This window comes from Indicator indicator, chromosome 12 (genome assembly GCF_027791375.1).
Source record: "Indicator indicator isolate 239-I01 chromosome 12, UM_Iind_1.1, whole genome shotgun sequence".
NCBI classification, from domain to species: domain Eukaryota; kingdom Metazoa; phylum Chordata; class Aves; order Piciformes; family Indicatoridae; genus Indicator; species Indicator indicator.
The window spans coordinates 24350442-24374085 of NC_072021.1; the positions used below are offsets into that span (position 1 = coordinate 24350442).

Below are 23644 nucleotides of genomic sequence, written 5' to 3' on the forward strand. Positions count from 1 at the left end.
GAGGAAAAAAAATCCCTCCCTGGAGCTGGGATTTTTGGGGGGTTTATTTGGGGGTCTGGGGATGGCTGTGGGGCAGGAGGCAGTCGTGGGGTAGTTGTGGGGCAGGGGTCAGCTGTGGGTGAGGCTGTGGGTCCAGACCCCAACTAGCCCTGCAGGAGGGGCTGGAGCTGCTCACTGTGGGGCAGCAGCCCCCAGGAGGAGAGGAACCGCAGGAAGGACCTGGTGACCTTCAGGGACAGTGAGTCCAGCCTGGGGGGCACAAACAGGGGGACTTCAGCTTCATCACCTTCAGCTTCATCACCTTCAGCTTTGTCACCCCACCACCAGCACCAGCACCGACATGGGCGTTGGCATCACCCAGCATCAGCATCCCCATCATCATCTCCTCATCATCAGCATCATCCTCATCTCCATCATCATCTTCATTGTCCCCTAATCTTCATCATCATCATCTCCATCATCGCCCCCATCCCCAACTCCCTCATCATCACCCTCATCTTCTTCATCCCCATCATCATCTTATCATCATCCTCATCTTGATCATTATCATCACCACCCATCTTCATCATCCCATCATTGTTATCATCAACCCCCTCATCATCATCATCACCTTCATCATCACCCTCTATCATCCCCTATCATCATCATTTCCCCATCCCCAACTTCCCACTATCATCATCATCATCATCATCATCATCATCAACTCCAGTCTTCACCTTCTGGCCACCTCAAACTTGAGGTTCTCCTGGGCTACCTTGAACCATCATCAATCATCACCCTTCATCCCCATGTCCCCATCATCATCCTCCCTTGACCCTCACCTCAGGGCCACCTCAAACTTGAGGCTCTCCCAGGTCACCCTGAGCCAGCAGAAGAAGCTGCTCCCACGGATTCCAGTTGCCTTCTCCCCGGTCAGCCTGCTCCAGCTCCTCACAGCGCTGGGGGACAGAGCCAGGAGCTGGTGGGACACAGCCTGGGGACACCCCAAAGCTCCCCCCCACAACCTCAGGAGATCCAGCAACCCTCAGGCACTTTGGAGATGACACCAAGTCAGGGCTGGAGGGGTTGATCCCATGGCTCCATCACATCCCATGGTTCCTTGGGTCTATAGTTCCATGATTTGGTGGTTCCATCATCCCATGGATCCATCATCCCATGGATTCATCATCCCATGGATCCATCATCCCATGCCCTCACAAACTCATGGGTCAATGATCTCATGGTTCCTTGGTTCCATGACTCCATGAACACAATCCTATGCTTCCCTGATCCCTGTATCCCATGGTTCCATGACTCCATGGTCCATGATCTCATGTTCCCAGGCATCCATGATTTGATGGTTTCATGATCTCATAGTTCCATATTTCTGTGACTCTCTGACCTCATGGTTCCGTGTCTCCATCACTCCAGGGTTCCATGATCATCTGATTCCTTGGTCCCAAAATTCCATGATGTCATCATTCCATGATCCCATGTTTGCATGATCCCATGGTTCCATCATTCCATGACTCCATGGTTCCATGACTCCACCCTCTCATGATGCCATGGTGCCCTGGTCTCACAGTTCCTGGGTCCCACCCTTCCACGTCTCCATGCTCCAATCACCTGATGCTTCCATGACCTCGCTCCCACCACCCCAGGGTCCCACCGCTGAGCCCCAGCCCCACCTTCTGCTGTCCTCCAAGCTCCTCACCTCTTGGCCATCAGGAAGTAGCGGTCCACAGGAGCCCCCAGGGCGGCGTTGATGCTCCTCACGGTGTTGAGGTTGCGGAAGACCAGCAGCATGGGCCGGGGCAGGGCCCTCAGGATCTCCACCACCTTCTCGAAGCGCTGGGCCACCATCTCCTGCATGTAGTCCCTCTCTGCCCGCGTCAGCACGTTGGCCAAGGTCCAGGGGCCGGTGCCCAGCGGCCGCTGCAGCAGGATCTCGCAGAACAGGAAGTAATCTGCTGGTGGTGGGACACAGTGAGGGGGGGGAGAAGGAAGGGGTGAAGCACCCCAAGGGGTCAAGGTTGATGGCTGGAGAACCCTGATGAAGTGACCCTGGTGGAGGTCATGACACACCAAAGGGTCAAGGTTGGGGGTTGGAGCACCTGAAGGATGAACAATAAGGGCTGGAAAACCCTGGTGGAGACCATTGCACACCAAGGGGTTGAGATTGAGGGTTGGAGAACCTTGGTAGAGGCCAGGGCACACCAAGAGGTCAAGATTAAGGTTGGAGAACCTCAAGGATGAAAAACAAGGGTTGAAGAACCTCAAAGATGAAGGGCAAGGGTTGGAGAACCTCAAGGAATCAAAGTTTGGGGTGAAGCACCTCAAGGGTCAAGGTCAAGAGTTGTAGCACCTTAAGGGTTAAGGTCAAGGGGTTGAAGAACCTTGATGGAAGCCAAGGAATGAGGTCAAGGGTTGTAGCACCTCAAATATGAAGGTCAAGAGTTAGAGAACCTCAAAACTCAAGGCCAAGGCTTGTAGCACCCCAAAGAGTCGAGGTTGTAGAACCTCAAGGGGTCAAGGATTGGAGAACATTGATGGAGGACAGAGAACCCTGAGGATGAAGGGCCAGGGGTTGGAGAACCTCAAGGGGTCAAGGATTGGAGAACATTGATGGAGGACACAGAACCCTGAGGATGAAGGGCCAGGGGTTGGAGAACCTCAAGGGGTCAAGGATTGGGCTTGTAGCACCTCAAGAAGGGGTTGAAGGTCAGGGTGGGGTGGTCAGGAGGAAGATGAAGCTGAAGATAAAGATCAAGATTATGAAGAAGGTGAAGATGAAGGTGAAAAGGAAGGTGAAGATGATGATAAGGCGAGGCTGAAGGCCGCGGGGGGCTGCTCACCCTTGACGCCCAGCTCGGCCGAGCGCTGCCTCATGGCTTGGTGGTCGCGCAGGACGATGGCTCTCCAGAGCTGGCACAGGGACAGGCGGTCCCTGGGGGGGCACACAGGGCTCAGACCCCCCCGAGGAGAGCCCCAGAGGAGAGCCCCAGAACACCCCCCCCCCAAAACGACCCCCCCCCAAAAGTCCACCCCCAGTAGGAACCCCCCCAAGTACCTCCCCACCCAAAAGATCCCCCCAAAAAGCCCCCCCCAGTTTGACTCCCCCAACCCTATCTGAGCCCTCCCCCCAATTTTAGCCCCCCCACTCCCCATTTTAAGCCCCACCCATTTGAGGACCCCCCCCCCGCCCCTTTTTGGGTGCTCCCCCCCTATCCCCCCTCAGCCCCACTATTAACACCCCCAACCCCATTTTAGGGGACCCCTTTCCGCTTTAATGCCCCCCCCCCCCCAGTTTTAAGGGATACCCTCCCTATTTTGTACCCCCTCCCCTGTTTCAAGCTCCCCCCTCCCCAAATTTTAAGCCCCCACCTCTCGCTCAGCTCCTCGTACAAGCCATGGTCCAGCAGCACCAGCTGGGCTTTGCCGTCAGGGCCTCTTCTCACCAGCACTGGGGGAGGAGAGTAGGGGGGGGGGGAGTTAAAACATTTCAGGGACCCCCCCCCTTCATTATTAGAGGGCCCCCCCCCTTTATTTTGGGGTCCCCCCACCCCCAAAGGTACCATTCCCAGGGTGGGGGTCGGCGTGGATGAAGCCGGTGTAGAAAATCTGCTCGGCGAAGACTCTGATCAGCTTCTCTGCAGCCTGGGGGGCACCAGGAACACGGCTGGGACCCCCCCCCAAATCATTCAAGACCCCTCCTCCAATTATTTAAGACCCCTCTTGATCCCCCACAAATTATTTAAGACCTCTCTGGGGCCCCTCCAAATTATTTAATACCCCCTCAAATTATTTAAGACCCCTCTTGACTCCCCAAATTATTCAAGACCCCCCCCCCCCCCCAGATTATTCAAGACCCCTCAGGACTCCCCTCACATTATTCCAGACCACCACCTCAGATTCCTCAGACCCCCCCAACCTCCCTGGATCAGCCCTCGCTCCTCCACCCTCCAACACCCCCACAGAAACCTCTGGGACAAACCAGACCTTGGACTCCACCTCCTACCCCAGGAGCCCCCCCTCAGGAACCCCTCTGGACCCCCCAAAGCCACAGGGACCCTCCTCAGACTCCTCAGAACCCCCCAGAGCCACTGGGACTACCCCAGCCCCCTCAGGATCCCCTCCAAAGCCATTGAGACCCCCTGAAACTCCTCAGGAACCCCCAGAAGCCACTGGGACCCCCCCCAGACTCCTCAGGACCCCCTCCCAAAGCCATGGGGACCACCACAGACTCCTCAGAACCCCTCCCCAAAGCCACTGGGACCCCTTCCCCCCTGAGACTCCTCGGAATCCCTACAAAGCCACTGGACCTCCCCCCAGACTCCTCAGAACCCCTCCTAAAGCCACTGGGACACCCCCAGACTCCTCAGGAACCCCCCAAAAGCCACTGGACCCCCCCAGACTCCTCAGGAACCCCCAAAACCCACTGGGACCCCCCCCAGACTCCTCAGAACCCCTCCTAAAGCCACTGGGACCCCCCCCAGACTCCTCAGGAACCCCCCAAAAGCCACTGGGACCCCCCCCAGACTCCTCAGGAACCCCCCAAAGCCACTGGGACCCCCCCCAGACTCCTCAGGAACCCCCAAACGCCACTGGGACCCCCCCCAGACTCCTCAGAAACCCCCCAAAAGCCACTGGGACCCCCCCCAGACTCCTCAGGAACCCCCCAAAGCCACTGGGACTCCCCTCCAGGGCCCTCAGGAACCCCCCAAAGCCACTGGGATCCCACCCAGACTCCTCAGGAACCCCCCAAAGCCACTGGGACCCCCCCAGACTCCTCAGGAACCCCCCAACGCCACTGGGACCCCCCCCAGACTCCTCAGAACCCCCAAAAGCCACTGGGACCCCCCCAGACTCCTCAGAACCCTCCAAAGCCACTGGGACCCCCCCAGACTCCTCAGAACCCCCAAAAGCCACTGGGACCCCCCCCAGACTCCTCAGGAACCCCCAAAAGCCACTGGGACCCCCCCCAGACTCCTCAGGAACCCCCCAAAAGCCACTGGGACCCCCCCCAGACTCCTCAGGAACCCCCAAAAGCCACTGGGACCCCCCCCAGACTCCTCAGGAACCCCCCAAAAGCCACTGGGACCCCTCCCAGACTCCTCAGGAACCCCCCAAAGCCACTGGGACCCCCCCAGACTCCTCAGAACCCCCCAAAGCCACTGGGACCCCCCCCAGACTCCTCAGGAACCCCCAAATGCCACTGGGACCCCACCCAGACTCCTCAGGAACCCCCAAAAGCCACTGGGACCCCCTCCAGACTCCTCAGGAACCCCCAAAAGCCACTGGGACCCCCCCCAGACTCCTCAGGAACCCCCCAAAGCCACTGGGACCCCCCCCAGACTCCTCAGGACCCCCCCAAAAGCCACTGGGACCCCCCCAGACTCCTCAGGAGCCCCTAAAAGCCACTGGGACCCCCCCCAGACTCCTCAGGAACCCCCCAAAAGCCACTGGGACCCCCTCCAGGGCCCTCAGGATCCCCTGCAAAGCCACTGGGAGCCTCTGGGACCACTCAGGACCCCCCAGCCCCCCGGGTGTGTCACTGACGTCCTGCAGGCGCAGTCCCTGCTGCCGCAGCCCCTCCACGTTGGTGATCTTGCAGCCCTCGCAGAAATCCGACGTCAGCACCCGCTGGGGACAGCCAGGGCAGGGTCAGAACGTGCTGGGGACTGGGGATATTGGCCACCATGGGGACACGGGGGTAATGAGGGCGTTGGGGACCTCACGGGGACGCTGGGGACGGCCTGGGTATTGTGGGGACATGGGGGACACGACGGGGAGGTTTGGGACATGGGGAAAAGGAGGACGCTGGGGACAGCAGGAGGACGCTGGGACGTGGGCGCAGGGGCGCAGTGCCTCCCGGTGTTCCCAGCGCCCATCCTGCTGCTCCTGTCCCAGCTCACCCAGGGCACCGCCATGTCCCTGTCCCCACTGTGTCCCTTGTCCCAGCGCCTCCCAGCCTGTCCCAGTGCCCCCAGTGCCCACCTTGCTGCTCCTGTCCCAGTGGACACGTGGCACCACCAGGAAGTGGCAGTGGCTGAGGTCCCTGGCGCAGCGCTCGGCGTTCAGCCCCTCCTGCTCGAAGTCCAGCTCCTGGGCCAGTGTCCCCTTCAGCTCCTGTGGGGACAGCAGGGGACAGCCTCAGCGGTGCCCCTGCCACCCAGGGAGCTGCCCGTGGCAGCCAGCACAGGGCAAAAAGGGTGACAGGAGGTGACGAGGGGGGAAAAGGTGACAAGAAGGTGACAGGGACCCATGAAATCCACCTGCAACATCCAGTGTAGGAGAAAAGGGTGACAGGAGGTGACCAAGGGGGTGACAAAGGTGATAAGAGAGTGACAAAGGGGTAAAGAAGGTGATAAGGGGGGTGACAAAGGGGTGGCAGGAGGGGATGGAGGGTGACAGAATGTGACAAGGAGGTGACAGAAGGTGACATGGTCAGGGTGTGGGTCACCCCATCATCTGTGGGTGCCACCTGCAGCACCCAGCATAGGGACAAAGGGTGACAGGAGGTGACAAGGGGGTGATAAGGAGGTGACAAGGGGGTGACAGAAGGGGACAGAGGGTCACAAAGAGGTGAGAGAGGGTGACAAGAGGACAGGGTCATGGTGTCCCTTTGTCACCCATGGGTGCCACCTGCAGCACCCAGCCCAGGGGTGCCAGCTGGAGAGCAGAAGGTGCCAGGGGGTGGGGGTGAGTGCCGGGGTGTGCCCTGTCCCCCCTGTCACCTGCAGCACCCAGCCCAGGCCGAAGGCAGGGTGCAGGGCCCCCACCAGCCGCAGCAGCAGCTCCAGCGTCCGGATGTCCCCATGGAAGCGCTCCCGGAGGTCCAGGTACTGCACCTGCACCACACAGACACTGGGGGACGCTGGCAGCAGGGCTGGGAGGCAGTGGGAGCCACTGGGAGGAAATCTGGGGGGGACTTGGAGAGACTGGGAGCCACTAGGGGGCGACTGAGAGGAGGTTTGGGAGGGATTGGGAAGAGACTGGGATGGGCTGGGAATGACTGGGAGGAGGCTGGGGAGGGACTGGGAGGGACTGGGAGTGACTGGGAGACACTGGGGGTGATTGAGAGGAGATTTGAGAGGGATGGGGAGGCGTCTGGGAAGAAACTGGGATGGACTGGGAGCCACTGAAAAGGATAGAGAAGGATGTTTGGGAGGATCTGGGAGGGGATTGGGAAGAGTCTGGGATGGACTGGGAGTGGGCTTGGGAGGGACTGAGAGCCACTGAGGGGGACTGGGTGCAACTGGTAGGCACTGGCAGGGACTGAGAGCAGGTTTGGGAGGGACTGGGAGGAGACTGGAACGGACTGGGAGCCACTGAGGAGGACTGAGAGGAGGTTTGTGAGTGGACTGTGAGGGACCTCAAGAGGACTGGGAGCAACTGGGAGAGGACTGGAAGAGACTAGGAGGGGAATGGGAGGAGGTTTGGGAGGGGACTGGAGGAGACTGGGAGGGATTGGGAAGGGACTGGGAGGTTACTGGGAAGAGGTAGGGGGCCCAGAAGGGTATCTGGGTGGTTACTGGGATGGGACCCTGAAGAACCTGAACCTTGAAGGATCTCAGGGGGGTTCCAAGGGGGGATCTTTGAGGTTGGGATGACCCAAGCTGGGGGTGTCCCAGTGTCCCAGGGGGGTCCCCAAGTGACAAGGGACAGGTGTGTGTCCCCCAGTGCCACCCTGATGGCCAGGGTGGGGCCTACTGGTGAGCTTGACCCCAAAGAACCTAGACCTGGATCTCAGGAGGGTTCCAAGGGGAATCTTTGGGGCTGGGATGACCCAAGGTGGTCCCTAGGTGACAAGTGACAGGTGTGTCCCTCTCCCCAGGTCCTACCTTGACGGCCACCGGGGTGCCATCGGGGAGGGTGGCACGATGGACCTGGGCCAGGCTGGCAGCAGCCAAGGGTTGGTAGTCAAAGTGTTGGAAGAGTCCAGCTGGGGTGGTCTGGAAGTCCTCCAGGAACAGGCGGTCAACCTGGGACATCATGGGGACATCAAAGACATTGGGGACATCAAGGACATGGAGGATGGTGGGACATCACAGAAAACAGGGGGACCCCATAGGGACAAGGTGGCCTGAAAGTCCTCCAGGAACAGATGGGCAAGTTGAGGACATCATGGGGACATGAGGACATCATGGGGACATGGAGGACATTGAGACATCATAGGGACATTTGGGACAACGAGGAGATCACGAAGGACATTGGGGGACAATGAAGAACATGAGGAACACAGAGGACACGAGGGACACCATGATGAGGGACACCATGATGGGGGACACCATGATGGGGGACACCATGATGGGGGACACCATGATGGGGGACACCATGATGAGGGCTATGGGGACAACGAAGACATCATGAAGAGCATGAAGAACGCAATGAACATGAGGGATATGAGGAAGAACATGAAAAACATGAGGAGTGTGAAGAAGAACATCAAGAACATGAGAGACGTGAAGCAGATGAGGAATATCCTGAGGAACATGAAGAAGAACACAAAGAACATGAAGAGCATCACGAAGAACGTGAGAGCCACGAGGAGCATGAAGAAGATGAGGAGCATGATGAAGAACATGAGGGACAGGAGGGAGTGAGGCACACAAAGACCATTCAGGATCTGGAGGTGCCCACCCCTGCCGCCCCCAGGTGCCCTTTGTCCCTCACCTCGCTGTGCTCCTGGCGCAGGGCCTTGTCCTCCAGGCTCTGCAGGATGTCCCCGTACTCCGGTGGCAGGATGTGGCCGAAGGAGCAGAGCCCTTGGCCCAGTTTGATGTAGAGGCCTCCGTTGCGCAGCGCCCCCATCAGGAGCCGCTCGGCACCGCGCCGGTGGCACCGCGACATGGTGGCCGCGAAGGCTGCGCTCTCCTGGCAGCAGGGGGGGACAAGGCGGTCAGTGGTGGCCAACGAGGTCATCAGTGGCCACCAAGAACAATGAGAGGTCAATGAGGACCCTGAGTGGTCAACCAGGCCCCCGAGTGGCTGCTGGGCACCTCAGTGACCATCAAGAACCTCGATGGCCATCCAGATTCTCAAGAGGTCTTTGAGATCCTCAAGGGATCACCAAGATCTTCAAGAGGTCACCAAGACCCTCAATGGCCAATGAGGCTCTCAAGCAGTCATCGAGATGCTCAAGGGGTCACCAAGATCTTCAAAAGGTCACCAAGACCCTCAATGGCCAGTGAGGCTCTCAAGCAGTCATCGAGATGCTCAAGGGGTCACCAAGATCTTCAAGAGGTCAAGAAGACTCTCAAGAGGTCAACAAGACCCTCAGTGGCCTAGTGGTCATTGAGATCCTCATATGGGTACCAAGGCCCAAAATGGCCATCAAGGTCCTCAAGTGGTCACCAAGATCCAGAAGACACCAACAAAGTCCTCAAGATGTCATCAAGACTTCCAATGGCCACCAAGATCCTCAATGGTCACCAAAGCCCTTAAGTGGTCACCCAGACTTTCAATGGCCACAAAAATTCTCAGGAGGGCACCGAGGTCCTCAATGGCAAACAAGGCCCAAAATGGCCACCAAGTTTCTCAGGTGGCCACCAGAACCCTCAAGAGATCAACAAAATCCTCAAGAGGAGGTTTCTCAAGGCCCTCAAGAGGTTGCTGAGACCCTCAAGAAGCCACCAAGAACCTCAAGTGTCTCCAGCCCCACACATCCCTGCCCCACAGGTCCTCACCTCATCCACCCCTCGCAGCTCCACGTTCAGGGTCCACCAATAGTCCAGGGAGATCTGGAGACCCACGGCCAAGGACCTGCAGGGGCACCTGGGGGCTCAGCCTCTCAGTGGGCCCCAGAGAGACCCACACCTGCCCCACAGTGTGACCCACATCCCACCCCTGCCCCACAGTGTGACCCACATCCCACCCCACCCCTGCCCCACAGTGTGACCCACATCCCACCCCACCCCTGCCCCACAGTGTGACCCACATCCCACCCCACCCCTGCCCCACAGTGTGACCCACATCCCACCCCACCTCACCACACAGCCAGCCCCGGCCCAGCCGTGCCCCGGACCTGAGGAAGCGCCCAGCCCCCTCCAGCAGCAGCCTCAGCCGCCGGCTCTCGGGGCTCTCGGTCGTCAGGATCCAGCCCCCGGCCAGGGGCATCCCCAGCCCCAGCCCCACAAGTGTGGGGCGCACCAGCCCCACAAGTGGCCTCCTGAGGGGCAGAAGGAAAGGAGTTGAAGGTTGGGACCCATAGAGGCATCCCTGCCCCACATATTGCCCCACATCCCACCCTCTGCCCCAAAGAATCCCCTCCTGGGACGCACAGAACCACCCCCGGCCCCAGAGATTTTCCCCCAGCCCCATAGCCTCACTGATCCTCCCTAGCCCCACAGATCCAACCCCATGGGTGTCTCCCCAGCCCCACAGATACCCCCAGCCCCATAGCTCCAGCCTCATTGGTTCCTCCCTAGCACCACAGATCCAGCCCCATAGATCCTGCCCCACAGATCCCCCCCTAGACCATAGATCCAGCCCCATAGATACCTTCCCAGCCCCACAGGTCCCTCCCTACAGGTCCCTCCCCAACCCCCCAACCCCAGCCCCACAGCCCTAGCCCCACATCACCGAGGTCCCCTCCCAGGGGGTCTCCACAGCTGGGGGGGGCAGCGGCAAAACTGGACCTGGGGAAAGTGTGGAGGGGTGGGAAGGCAAGTGGGGGTCAAAGGTCACATGGGGTCCTACACCCCCCCCCCACCTCCCCCAGGGGTGGGGCACTGAGGGCGTGGCTAAGTGGGAAGGGGCATGGCCAATGGAAGGTGGAGGATTCAAGGAGGGGTCATGAGGTTTGGAAGGGGAGGGGTCAAGGGAGGTGAGGTCAGGGGAGGTCATGTGGTCTTGGTGGGGTGGAGCCATGGCTTAGTAGGGCCAATAGGGATCCAGGGGGCAGGGTTATTTAGGGCCATAGCCAATGGGATTTAAGGGGTGGAGCCATTAAAGGGGTGGAGCAATTCAGGGCTGTGGCCAGTGGGGTCAAGGGGGCCAGTGTGGGGGGGTGGAGTCAATTTGGAGCCAGGGAGTGGGGTTATGAAGGGTCATGGCCAATAAGGATTCTGGGGTGGGGTCACCCAGAGGGTGGAGCCAATGGGATCCTGGGGGTGGTGCCAATAGGGGTTGAGGAGGCAGGGCCAATGGGGTCATGACATCAGAAGGGGAGGAGCCAAAGGAGGTCATAGGGCAGGGTCCTGGGGGGGTGGTCTTGGGTGGAGGGTGTCCCAATGTCAGGGGCGTGCTGCGGGGAGGGGGTCCCAAATTTGGGGGGATTCCCATATTTGGGGGGTGGATGGAGGTCAGAGAGGGCAGGTAGATTTTGGGGGTACGGGAGGGGAAGTTCAGGGCGGGGCAATGGGCCACGTGCATCCCGGGTATGGGTTCTCGGTTCTTTGGAGCCGGGGGGACAGTCTGGGCGGGGGGGGGAGCCCGCGGGGTTCCCACGGGGCGGAGCTGGGGGTGCCCTAGAAAGTTTTATGGAGTTGTGGGGGAGTCACTGGGGGGTTCCCAGCCCTGGGGTGTTCCCGGGAGAGAGTCTCAGCAGGGTCCCGAGGAGAGTGAATGGGACAGGGGGTCCCGATGGGAGTTCTAAATTAGGGTGCGGGGGTTCCGGAGGAGGCATCGATCATTGGGCGGGAATCCCACAGGGGGCGTGGCTGGGGAGGTCGCAGGGAGAGGAGTTTTGGGGTGTCCCGGGAAGTTTTGGGGCGTCCTCGGGGGAGCTCCCGCCCTGGGAAAGGGTCCCCGACGGAGTCTCGGTTCTTGGGTGGGGGTCCCAAGTCGGGGAAGGTCCCGAGGAGGGTCCTAGAGGGGGCGTGGCCAGAGGGGATCACAGGGGGAGGAGCACTGGGGGGTCCCGGGAAGTTTTAGGGGGTCCTGACGGGGGTCCCAGCCCTGAGAGGAGTCCCTGGGAGTTGGGTCTCGGTCCTTGGGGAGGGTCCCATTTTGGGGAGGGTTCGCAGGGTCCCAGGGAAGTCGCCCCCCCCTCACCGCCCGGCGCAGCCCCATGGCCTCGGCTCTTTCCGCCGGGTCCCGAATAGGGACCTTGGGCCACGCCCCGTTCGCCTCTGATTGGTAAGTTTGGATTGGTGGGCGTGGTGAAGTGAAACCACGCCTCTGCTGGCCTCTGACTGGCTGCGAGCACGGGTGGGCAGAGGGGGCGGGGGCATACACAGAGGGGCGGGGCCTTTGCGTGTGTCACGCCTTATTCTCCGCCCCTTCCCCCTTTGGGCCACGCTCCTTGGACAAGATGGCGGCGGCCGGGAGGTGAGCGTGCAGGGGCCGGAAGTGCGTCAGAGACTAGAGGGGGGAAAGAAGGGAGGTGAAGTAGCGGGGGGGAGGGGGAAAGATGGGAGATTAACGGGGGGGGGGCAGGGGGGAGGAACCCATGAGTGTGGGGCTGGAAGGGCTGGATGTGGGGCTGTGGGGCTGGATAGAGATGTAGGGCAGGATGTGTGTCCCGCTGCTGGGTGGGCTGGCTGTGGGGTTGGATATGGGGCTGTAGGGATTGATGTGGGGCAGGATGCCTGTCCCGCCATCGGGCTGAATGTGGGGCTGCGGGGTTGGAGATGGGGCAGGATGTGTGTCCCGCCATGGGGCTGAATGTGGGGCTGCGGGGTTGGAGATGGGGCAGGATGTGTGTCCCGCCATGGGGTGAATAAGGGTCCATAGGGTGGGATATGGGGCAGGATGTGTTTCCCGCTATGGAGATGGGTATGGGGCTGTGGAATTGAACGTGGGGCTCAATATAGAGCTGCATATGGGACTCGATGTGGGGCAGATATGGGGCTGGCTGTGGAGCTCTCTGTGAGTCATCCTATGGGGCTGGATATGGGGCAAGATGTGGGTGGTGCTATGGGGCTTGATATGGAGATACGTGGCTGCTGTGGGGCAGAATGTGGGGCAATGGGGCTGAGTCTGGGGCTCACTAGGGGGCAGGTGTGGGGCTATGGAGGTGGATATGTGGCAGGATATGGGGCAGATGTGTGCCATGCTATGGGGCAAAATGTGAGGCTGCTATGGGGCCAGAGATGGGGTCCTGCTCTGGGGCTGGATGTGGGTCACAAATAGGGCAGCTGTGGGGCTGGATGTGGGGTTCACTGGGACATGTGTGGGGCATGCTAGGGGCATCTTGGTAATGTCCTGTCCCCCCCATGGCTCTGACCCTACTGCCCTGCAATCTCTCAGCCCCACAGCTCCACTTCCAGCCCCACAAGTCTCATCTCTGGGGCACAAAGAAGCCCCTGCCCCACAGCTCTCTGCACTACATCCCACCCCACGGCGCAAGAGGCGGCGGCAGGAGGAGACCGAAGGCGATGGTGCCGTGGGCCAGAGGAACTTGTGGGGCAGGGACCTGCCCCCTGAGGTCCTGCTCCGCGTCTTCCAGGCGGCCATGGGGCAGGATGGCGCCGTTCCCATCCTCTGCAGGTGGGGCACTCGTGGGGCTGCCCCATAGATATGGGCCTGACCCCCACTCTGTGGGGTTACCCCACACGTGTGGAGCAGATGACGTTGTCATAAGCACCCCCCAGAACCACCAATGTGGATCCATCACGGGAAGATCTCACTGGGGGGGGGGGGTTATTGGGGGTCCAGCTCCACCACATCTCTGGGTCCAGCCCCATGTCTGTGGGGCTGCCCCACATATTTCCCCCCGTAGGGTCGCCCGTGTCTGTCGCCTGTGGAACCTGGTAGCCTCTGACCCCCACCTTTGGCAAAAGGTCTCACTTGGGGGGCACACATGGGGGGCACCAGCCCCAAAGCGGCCCCCCAAAAGCCTGAGTCCCTTCTGTGAGTTGGCAAAGAGCAGGTGGGTGCTGTGGGGCTGCCCCATAAGTCGGGGGGGGATGACCCTCATGACACCCCCCTACATATGCAGGGCAACCCCATAGATGTGGGGCTAGGCCCATAGATGTGGGGCAGCCCCAGAAGTGACATTTCCCCTGCAAAGGTTGAGGCTGCTGCAGGAGTTTGAGCTGCAGGGATGGAAGAGCCATGTGGGGTCCCTGCTGCAGGTGAGACTTGGAGGGGCTGGACCCATAGTGTGGGGCAGGACACATAAGTGGTGGCTGGGTCCCATAACTTGGGGGGCAGGACTCATAAGTGAGGGGCTGGCACTCATAAGAGGGGTTGGGCCCCACAATAAGGGGGGCAGGACCCATAAGTAGCGGACTGGGACCCATAAGTGGGGGTTGGGACCTCTAAGTGTGGGGAGGGACCTGTAATTGGGTGGCAGGACCCATAAGTGGGGGATGGGAGCCACTTATGGGTCCCAGCTCCCCACTTATGGGTCCTGCTGCACACCCCAGGCTCTCTCTGCCAGCTGCCCCCAACTCCTGTCGCTGTCCCTGTCCCGATGCGGGGGGGTCCCAGCCCCACCCCCACCCTGCCCCAACCTGCGGCGGCTGCAGCTGAGGCTGTGCCAGGTGCGTGTGGGGAGGGCAGGGAGGGGGCAAGAAAAAAAAAAAAAAAAAAAAAAAAAAAAAAAAAAAAAAAAAAAAAAAAAAAAAAAAAAAAAACAAAAAAAAAAAAAAAAAAAAAAAAAAAAAAAAAAAAAAAAAAAAAAAAAAAAAAAAAAAAAACAAAAAAAAAAAAAAAAAAAACAAAAAAAAAAAAAAAAAAAAAAAAAAAAAAAAACAAAAAAAAAAAAAAAAAAAAAAAAAAAAAAAAAAAAAAAAAAAAAAAAAAAAAAAAACAAAAAAAAAAAAAAAAAAAAAAAAAAAAAAAAAAAAAAAAAAAACAAAAAAAAAAAAAAAAAAAAAAAAAAAAAAAAAAAAAAAAAAAAAAAAAAAACAAAAAAAAAAAAAAAAAAAAAAAAAAAAACAAAAAAAAAAAAAAAAAAAAAAAAAAAAAAAAAAAAAAAAAAAAAAAAAAAAAAAAAAAAAAAAAAAAAAAAAAAAAAAAAAAAAAAAAAAAAAAAAAAAAAAAAAAAAAAAAAAAACAAAAAAAAAAAAAAAAAAAAAAAAAAAAAAAAAAAAAAAAAAAAAAAAAAAAAAAAAAAAAAAAAAAAAAAAAAAAAAAAAAAAAAAAAAAAAAAAAAAAACAAAAAAAAAAAAAAAAAAAAAAAAAAAACAAAAAAAAAAAAAAAAAAAAAAAAAAAAAAAAAAAAAAAAAAAAAAAAAAAAAAAAAAAAAAAAAAAAAAAAAAAAAAAAAAAAAAAAAAAAAAAAAACAAAAAAAAAAAAAAAAAAAAAAAAAAAAAAAAAAAAAAAAAAAAAAAAAAAAAAAAAAAAAAAAAAAAAAAAAAAAAAAAAAAAAAAAAAAACAAAAAAAAAAAAAAAAAAAAAAAAAAAAAAAAAAAAAAAAAAAGAAAAAAAAAAAAAAAAAAAAAAAAACAAAAAAAAAAAAAAAAAAAAAAAAAAAAAAAAAAAAAAAAAAAAAAAAAAAAAAAAAAAAAAAAAAAAAAAAAAACAAAAAAAAAAAAAAAAAAAAAAAAAAAAAAAAAAAAAAAAAAAAAAAAAAAAAAAAAAAAAAAAAAAAAAAAAAAAACAAAAAAAAAAAAAAAAAAAAAAAAAAAAAAAACAAAAAAAAAAAAAAAAAAAAAAAAAAAAAAAAAAAAAACAAAAAAAAAAAAAAAAAAAAAAAAAAAAAAAAAAAAAAAGAAAAAAAAAAAAAAAAAAAAAAAAAAAAAAAAAAAAAAAAAAAAAAAAAAAAAAAAAAAAAAAAAAAAAAAAAAAAAAAAAAAAAAAAAAAAAAAAAAAAAAAAAAAAAAAAAAAAAAAAAAAAAAAAAAAAAAACAAAAAAAAAAAAAAAAAAAAAAAAAAAAAAAAAAAAAAAAAAAAAAAAAAAAAAAAAAAAAAAAAAAAAAAAACAAAAAAAAAAAAAAAAAAAAAAAAAAAAAAAAAAAAAAAAAAAAAAAAAAAAAAAAAAAAAAAAAAAAAAAAAAAAAAAAAAAAAAAAAAAAAAAAAAAAAAAAAAAACAAAAAAAAAAAAAAAAAAAAAAAAAAAAAAAAAAAAAAAAAAAAAAAAAAAAAAAAAAAAAAAAAAAAAAAAAAAAAAAAAAAAAAAAAAAAAAAAAAAAAAAAAAAACAAAAAAAAAAAAAAAAAAAAAAAAAAAAAAAAAAAGAAAAAAAAAAAAAAAAAAAAAAAAAAAAAAAAAAAAAAAAAAAAAAAAAAAAAAAAAAAAAAAAAACAAAAAAAAAAAAAAAAAAAAAAAAAAAAAAAAAAAAAGAAAAAAAAAAAAAAAAAAAAAAAAAAAAAAAAAAAAAAAAAAAAAAAAAAAAAAAAAAAAAAAAAAAAAAAAAAAAAAAAAAAAAAAAAACAAAAAAAAAAAAAAAAAAAAAAAAAAAAAAAAAAAAAAAAAAAAAAAAAAAAAAAAAAAAAAAAAAAAAAAAAAAAAAAAAAAAAAAAAAAAAAAAAAAAAAGAAAAAAAAAAAAAAAAAAAAAAAAAAAAAAAAAAAAAAAAAAAAAAAAAAAAAAAAAAAAAAAAAAAAAAAAAAAAAAAAAAAAAAAAAAAAAAAAAAAAACAAAAAAAAAAAAAAAAAAAAAAAAAAAAAAAAAAAAAAAAAAAAAAAAAAAAAAAAAAAAAAAAAAAAAAAAAAAAAAAAAAAAAAAAAAAAAAAAAAAAAAAAAAAAAAAAAAAAACAAAAAAAAAAAAAAAAAAAAAAAAAAAAAAAAAAAAAAAAAAAAAAAAAAAAAAAAAAAAAAAAAAAAAGAAAAAAAAAAAAAAAAAAAAAAAAAAAAAAAAAAAAAAAAAAAAAAAAAAAAAAAAAAAAAAAAAAAAAAAAAAAAAAAAAAAAAAAAAAAAAAAAAAAAAAAAAAAAAAAAAAAAAAAAAAAAAAAAAAAAAAAAAAAAAAAAAAAAAAAAAAAAAAAAAAAAAAAAAAAAAAAAAAAAAAAAAAAAAAATGAGGGGGGGACAAAAAATGGGTGGGGGGGGAGGGGAAGGGGGAGGGGGGGGTGGCAAAAACTTGGTGGGTAAAATGTGGGAGGTAAAAAGTGAGGGTGTTTTGGGGGCTACAGTTTGGGAGGTACAATTTGGAGGGTGTTAAAAGGTGGGGGATAAAAATTGGGGGTTAAAAATGGGGAGGTACTTGGGGGGAGCAAAAGCTGGGGGTGTTTGGGGGTGGTAAAAAATGAGGAGGGCAAAACACATGGGGAGAAATGGGAGGTATTGAGGGGCAAAAAGTGTAATTTCCCCCCCATTATTTGAACCCTCCTTTGGTTACTCCCCCCCTTAAGTCAGCCCCCCCATTAGTTAATCAATTAACCTTTATTAGTCAATTAATTAACTGTGGGGTCCCTCCCATTCTAGCTGGACCCTCCTCCCCTCCTTCCATTCCTGACCCCCCTGGGACCACCCCTCCAGGAGCTGCTCCTGAGCTGCGACCCCCGATGGGCCCCCCCCATTTTGCCTGCACTGGCTGTGAGTTGGGGAACAGGGACCCACACTTAGGGGGCTGGGACCCATAAGTCTGGGGCTGGACCCATATGTGGGGGGTGGGACCCATAAGTGGGGGACAGGGAGCCATACAGTGAGGGCTGGGACTCATAAGTGTGGGACTGGGACCCATAAATGGGAGGGTGGGACCCCTAACTTGGGGGGCAGGACCCATAAGTGGGTCCCAGCCTTACACTTGCAGGTTTTTGCCCCATACTTATAGGTCTGGGCCCTCCCGCAGGGGGGTCTCTGCCCACAGCTGCAGCTCCTGGAGCTGGACACGGGGCCAGGGGGGTGCAGCGGCCTGGGCCCCCCCCTTCTGCTGCCGGTGGAGGGGCTGCAAGGTGCCTGTCCCCAGCTCAAGGTGACATCGAAGTGGACCCCCTGCCCCCTCCACATTGTCCCCAAACCCTCCCTTGTGTCGCTTGCCCTCCTGAATCTGTGAGTCTCCTCCCTTCAAAATGTTCCCCCTGATCCTTGTCCCCAGCGGAAGGTGACACCAGAGTGACACCCCCTGCCCCCCCCCCGAATAGTCTTCCCCCCAGAATTGTCCCCAAATTCCCGAAGTTGTACCACCCCCCCCAAAACATTGTCCCTTTCTTGTCCTTTCTGTCCCCAGTTGAAGGTGACACCAAAGTGGCAGCCCCCTGACACCCCATGCCAAAAGTTTTCCCCAACACCCCCAAATTGTGCCCAAGCCCCCACCTTGTGTCATCACCCCCCAAAAATTGTCCCCCCACCTTCTTCTCTCCCCAAAATTGTTCCCTCCTTGTCCTCTTTGTCACCTCCTTGACCATCTGTCTCCCAGGTTCTTCGCCTCCTCAATGTCACCTTGGACCCCCGCCCCTGCCGCCAGCCTCCTGCTGGTGTCACCTGCCCTGGTGGTGGTGGTGGCACCTCTGATGGCTTCCCACAGCTGCTGGAGCTGTCCCTGGCCAGCCCCGGGGGTGGCAGCGGCGTTGGGGACCTTCTGCTGCGGAGACTCCTCCACAGGTCCCCCCGGCTGCGGCTGCTGGACCTGCGCGGCTGTGCCCGCGTCACCCCCCGGGGGCTGCTGGACCTGCCCTGCCATGGTGAGAACCCAGCCCCATGTCAGCACGGGGACCACCACGCGGGGAGGATGTGCTGGCAGGGGTTGTTGGATGTGGTTTTGGCATGGCTTGGCCATGTCCTGGCTTCTTGGTCATGTCTTGGCCCTATCTTGTCACCTTGGTCATGTCTTGGTCATGTCTCTGTCTTCTTGGTCATGTCTTGGCCGTAGCTTGGTCATGTCTCTGTCTTCGTGGCTGTATCTTGGTGATGATGTGTTTTCTTGGTCATGCCTTGGCCATGTCTTTACCTCTTGGTCATACAAGAGGAAATCTTGTAGGTGTATCTTGTCGTCTTGGTTTCATCTTGGTCGTGTCTTGTTCACGTCTTGACTATGCCTTATCTTGTTGGCTAAGTCTTGGTCATGTCTTGGTAACCTCTTCTTGGCCACACCTTGGTCACGTCTTGGCCTCTTGGTCATATCTTGGCCAAGCCTTGGCTGTGCCTTGGCCACGTCCTGCTCTGTTGGCCATGTCCTGCTCGTTCCTTGCCCTGTCAGCCACGTGCTGGCCGTGTGGTGGCCAGGTGCTGGTGCAGCCCTGGTGCCACGGGTGGTGTCCCCACAGAGCTGGAGAGTCTCTACCTGGGGTTGCCGTGCGGCTCCGAGCGCGTCCCGCGGCTGGCCGAGGGCAGTGCCGCCCTGGCCCGGAAGTGGCGGCGGAGTCTTCAGGAGCTGGACCTGGCTGGACGCCACTTTGAGCCTGGAGACCTGGCCCAGGCCATGGCCACCTTCAGCCATGACGCACCATTGAGGTCCCTGAACTTGGCTGGCACCAAGATCACCGCCGAAGGTCTCAGGTGAGCTTTGGGGGCAGGCTTGAGGTGGAGAGGTGGCACCAGAGTGACCACCACGAGGTGATGATCACCATGAGGTGACACCATGAGGGTATGACCAGTAGTAAGGTGAAAACCGCCATGAGGTGACACCACAAGGTGACCGTCATGAGGTGGCACCACAGCGACCACCACGAGGTGATGACCACCATACGGTGGTGACCACCACAGTGATGTGGCACCTCCCCACCAGTGTCCTCCTGGCCACCTGCCCGGGGTTGTGCTACCTCAACCTGTCATCCTGTCGCTGGTTGCCCAGGGGCACCAAGAGGGCCCATCAAGGGCGTGAGGAGGTGACCAGGTGCCTGGAGGTGCTGGTTGGACACTGTCGTGGTGACCAGGAGAACCACAGCCACCAGGAGATCCATGGTGACCAGCAACCTCAAGGCCAGTAGGAGCCACCATGAGGTCCATGGTGCACAAAGTCCCATGAGTCCAGGGGTACTGTGGCCACCAGAAGACCCACAGTGACAAGGAGCCTTGTGGTGACCAGGAGATCTATGATGACCAGGAGCTCCATAGTCAAAAGGAGACCCATGGCCTGTAAGAGATTCACAGTGACCAGTGGAACCACAATGACCAGGAAGCCCATGGCCACCACAAGCCCCATGGTACCAAGAGACCCACAACCACCAGGAGGTCCATGGTGACCAGGGGATCCATGGTGCCTAGAAGGCCCATGACCACCGTGAGTTTCATGGTTACATGGACATGCACAGTGACCGGAAGCCCCATGGCCACCAGAAGCCCCACAGAAGACCCATGGTGACAAGGAAATCCCTGGCCACCAGTAGCCTTATGGCCACCAGCAGACCCCTGGCCAGGAGCTCCCCCAAAGCCCTTCCTGGAGTTCCTGGACCCGTCCAAGCTCCTGGACCAGTTGGCAGCACTGCTTGGGTCCATGACCTCCCAGTTTGTATCCTCACATTTTGTACTTCCCAGTTTGGACCTCCCCACTTTGGGGGCAGGTCCCAGTAAAGCTTCTGACCCAGCCCTGCTGCTGGCTTGAGGGGGGGAACTTCCTGGGGAGTGGAACTGGGATGGACTGGGATGAGATGGGGGTGGACTGGGAGGGGATGGAGATGGAATGAACTGGAGTGGGCATGGGATGGAGATGAGCATGAGCTGGGATGAGGTGGGGCTGGGATGAAATGGGATAAGCTGGAGCGAAGCTGGGGTGAACTGGAATGGGAAGCATGTGAATAGAGCAGGAATGGGATGGGAGAGATAGGACGGGGGCTGGGATGCACTGGAGTGGAGCTGCGATGAACTGGGGTGGAAAGGATGGACTGGGATGAACTGGAATGGGGCTGGAGATGAACTGGAATGAGAGGGGTGGGATGGGTCTGGGACGAACTGGGGTAGGAGACATGGGATGGACTGGGGTGCACGGGGATGCATTGGGCTGTGGACATCAGGGCAGGAGAAGGACATGGAGCTGCTGGAGTGGGTCCAGAGGAGGCCATGAAGATGATCAGAGAGTTGGAGAACCTCCTCATGGAGACAGGATGAGAGAATTGGTGCTGTTGAGCCTGGAGAAGAGAAGGTTCTGAGGAGACCTTCTGGTGGCCTTCCAGGACATCAAGGGGGCTCCAGGAAAGCTGGGAAGGGACTTTGTACCAGGACTTGTGGTAGGACAAGGGGTGGTGGATTCAGATTGGAAGAAACTGGTGGTGAGACACTGGAACAGGTTGCCCAAGGAGGTCCTGGATGCCTCTTTCCTGGAGGTGTTCAAGGCCAGGTTGGATGAGGCCTGGAGCAACCTGCTCCAGTGCATAGTGGGGAGGTTGGAACTGGGTGGTCTTCAAGGCCCCTTCCAACCCAAACCATTCCATGAATTTGTGAAATGGGATGGGCTGGGTTGAACTGGGATGGAATAGAATGAGGTGGACTGGGATGGGGATGGGTTGAAGTGGGAGGAACTGGGATGCACTAAGATAGACTGGGATGGGTTGCAGATGGGTTGAACTGGGATGGGATGGGCTGAGATAGACCAGGATGAACTGGGATGGGAAGGGGATGGGGATGGACTGGAGTGGGAGGGATGGGATGAACTGGGATGGGATGGAAATGGGTTGAACTAGGGTGGGATGGACTGGGGTGAACTAGGATGGGGAATGAATGGATCAATAGCTTCTTGGTATAGGAAGGGTTAACCCTACCCAGTGCTCCCAGTACACCCAGTTAGCCCTCACCAGTGCATCCAGCATGGGAATCACAGAATGAGAAAGGGCTGGGTTGGGAGTGACCTTCGGGATCATCTAGGTGAAGAGCAGCTGTGCTGTACTGGGAGCACTGGGCAGGGTTAACCCTTCCCATGCTGGGTGCACTGGTCAGGGTTAACTGGGTGCACTGGGAGCACTGATGGATGCACCAGTAAGGGTACTGAGAACACTGGTGGGGGTAACTGGACACACCTGTAAGGTTTAACTGGGTATACTGGGAGCACCACCTAGCACTAAACATGGCATGCTGGGTTAACTGGGAATTGCACAGCAAGGAGGTAATAGGGCCCCAGTTACATCACTTCACCTCCCAGTTAGGCCTCCCTGGCTCCCAGTTGGCTCCCAGTTGGCTCCCAGTTGGCTCCCAGTTGGGCACTGGGAGGGGGTGGGGCCAATTACCATATTAATGATGGTTCTGAGTCCCAGCTGGGGCTGCCCCTCCCCCCTCATTAAGCTTCATTAATATGCAAATTACTGCGGGTCCCGCGGGGGGGGAAGGGCTACCACCTGCACCCCAATCCCTCCCCCACTCTCTGCCCCTCCCCCACCCTTTCCCATTGCTCCCAGTTTGTCCCAGTTCTGGCACCAGGCTGGAACAGACCAGTTCCAGTTCATTTCAGCCCAGTTCAATCCAGTTTAGCTCAAACTCCTTTCAAGCCAAGTTCACCCCATTCCCATCCCAGTTCATCCCTGTCTCCTTCCCATCCCAGTCTCTCCCAGTTCAGCTTGCTCCATCCCAGTCCATCCCCACCTCATCCCAGTCCATCCCCATTTCATCCCAGTTCATCCAAACTTCTTCCCACTGCAAATGCATCCCAATTAATTCCAGTCCATCACAATTACTTCCATTTTATTTCATCCCAGTCCATTGTCACCCTACCCCTGTCAATCCCATTCCATCTCATCCCAGTCCATCCCAGTCTGTCCCAATGCATCCTATCTCTGTCTATCCTAGTCCATCCCAATCCATCTCATTCCATCTCTGCCCCACCCCAGTCTGTTTCCACTCTATCCCAGTCCATCCCCACCCCAATCCATCTTCATCTCTATCTCATCCCATTTCATCTCCATCTCATCCCAGTCCATTCCCACCCCATCCCAGTCCATTCTCAGGGTTCTCCTTCCCCGGGATTCCATCCCCCCATTTGGCCCTTCCCCCATTTAGCTCCACCCCTGGTGAGGCCCCGCCCCCTCGGCTCCGCCTTCTTCCTTTAAGCTCCGCCCCCCGCCCCAGTCTCTCCCACTCGGGGCTCCCCGAGCGCAGTGGCGGTGGCACCGGGGACCCCCCTGACCCACCCCCACCGGGGACCCCCCCCCCCCTAAAATAAATCCGCCACCGCTCCTTTTTCCCCCCACCCGCTCCCGGCTGCACTGGGAACCTCCAGCTGGGAGCTACTGGCGGCTACTGGGAGCTGCTACTGGGGGTTATTGGGAGCTGCTACTGGGGGCTGAAGGGAGCTCCCCGGATTGAAGAACCGGGAGGTACCGGGAGCTACTGGGAGCCACTGAACCTGCACTGGGAGCTACTGGAAGCTACCGGAGGCTGCACCAGGAGCCACGGGAGTTACCGGGAGCTGAAAGGGACTGAAGGGAGCCGTCGATCCCAGTGCTGAAGAAATGGGAGCTACTTGGAGCCACTGAACCTGGAGTGAAAGCTATTGGGAGCTACTGGAGGCTGCACCAGGAGCCGCTGGGAGCTACTGTGAGCTGAAAGGGACTGAACGGAGCAGAGGTTAAAGCGTTGGGCGCTACCGGGAGCTACTGGAGGCTGCACCAGTAACCACCGCTAGCTACCGGAGGCTTCACCGGGACTGAACGAAGCCGAAAAGAACCGAACAGAGACGTTGTCTCCGGTATTGAAGAACCGGGAGATAGCGGAGGGGGTTTGAACGAAGCCGAAAGGAGCCGAAAGGAGCCGGAAAGAGCCGAAGAGACGCTGTCCACGGTGCTGAACGGAGTTGCGGTGCTGAACGGAGCCGCCGTCCTTGGTGCGGAACCAGCAGAGCCCACAGCGGGACCTACCGGGACCTTCATCAGAGGGGTTCTGACCCCTCCACCCTCACTTCCTTCTCCTCCTCCTCCATCACCCCCCCTCTCCGTTAAACCGGTCGATGCCGGCTGGCAGAGGGGGGTT

At 53.8% G+C, this 23644-nt stretch overlaps 2 protein-coding genes across 2 annotated transcripts; one reads left to right on the top strand and one right to left on the bottom strand.

The window, feature by feature from the left end:
* Window positions 1-43: 43 nt before the first annotated feature.
* On the bottom strand, window positions 44-12524 carry ADCK5 (aarF domain containing kinase 5). The gene is made up of 17 exons (XM_054385424.1): window positions 12513-12524; window positions 12188-12285; window positions 11632-11790; window positions 10007-10150; window positions 9669-9744; window positions 8656-8856; window positions 7824-7964; window positions 6717-6830; window positions 5977-6108; window positions 5539-5622; window positions 3555-3636; window positions 3364-3442; window positions 2835-2926; window positions 1694-1946; window positions 822-938; window positions 184-249; window positions 44-65 (listed from the first exon to the last, which is right to left on the bottom strand). The coding sequence occupies exons 1-17, from the start codon at window positions 12522-12524 to the stop codon at window positions 44-46; spliced, it is 1872 nt and encodes a 623-aa protein (XP_054241399.1).
* Window positions 12525-12689: 165 nt separating this feature from the next.
* FBXL6 (F-box and leucine rich repeat protein 6) lies at window positions 12690-23123 on the top strand. The gene is made up of 8 exons (XM_054385425.1): window positions 12690-12699; window positions 13194-13413; window positions 14309-14411; window positions 17604-17726; window positions 18171-18435; window positions 19018-19249; window positions 19479-19602; window positions 22896-23123. Exons 1-8 carry the CDS (start codon window positions 12690-12692, stop codon window positions 23121-23123), a joined length of 1305 nt encoding a protein of 434 aa, XP_054241400.1.
* The last annotated feature ends 521 nt before the right edge of the window (window positions 23124-23644 follow it).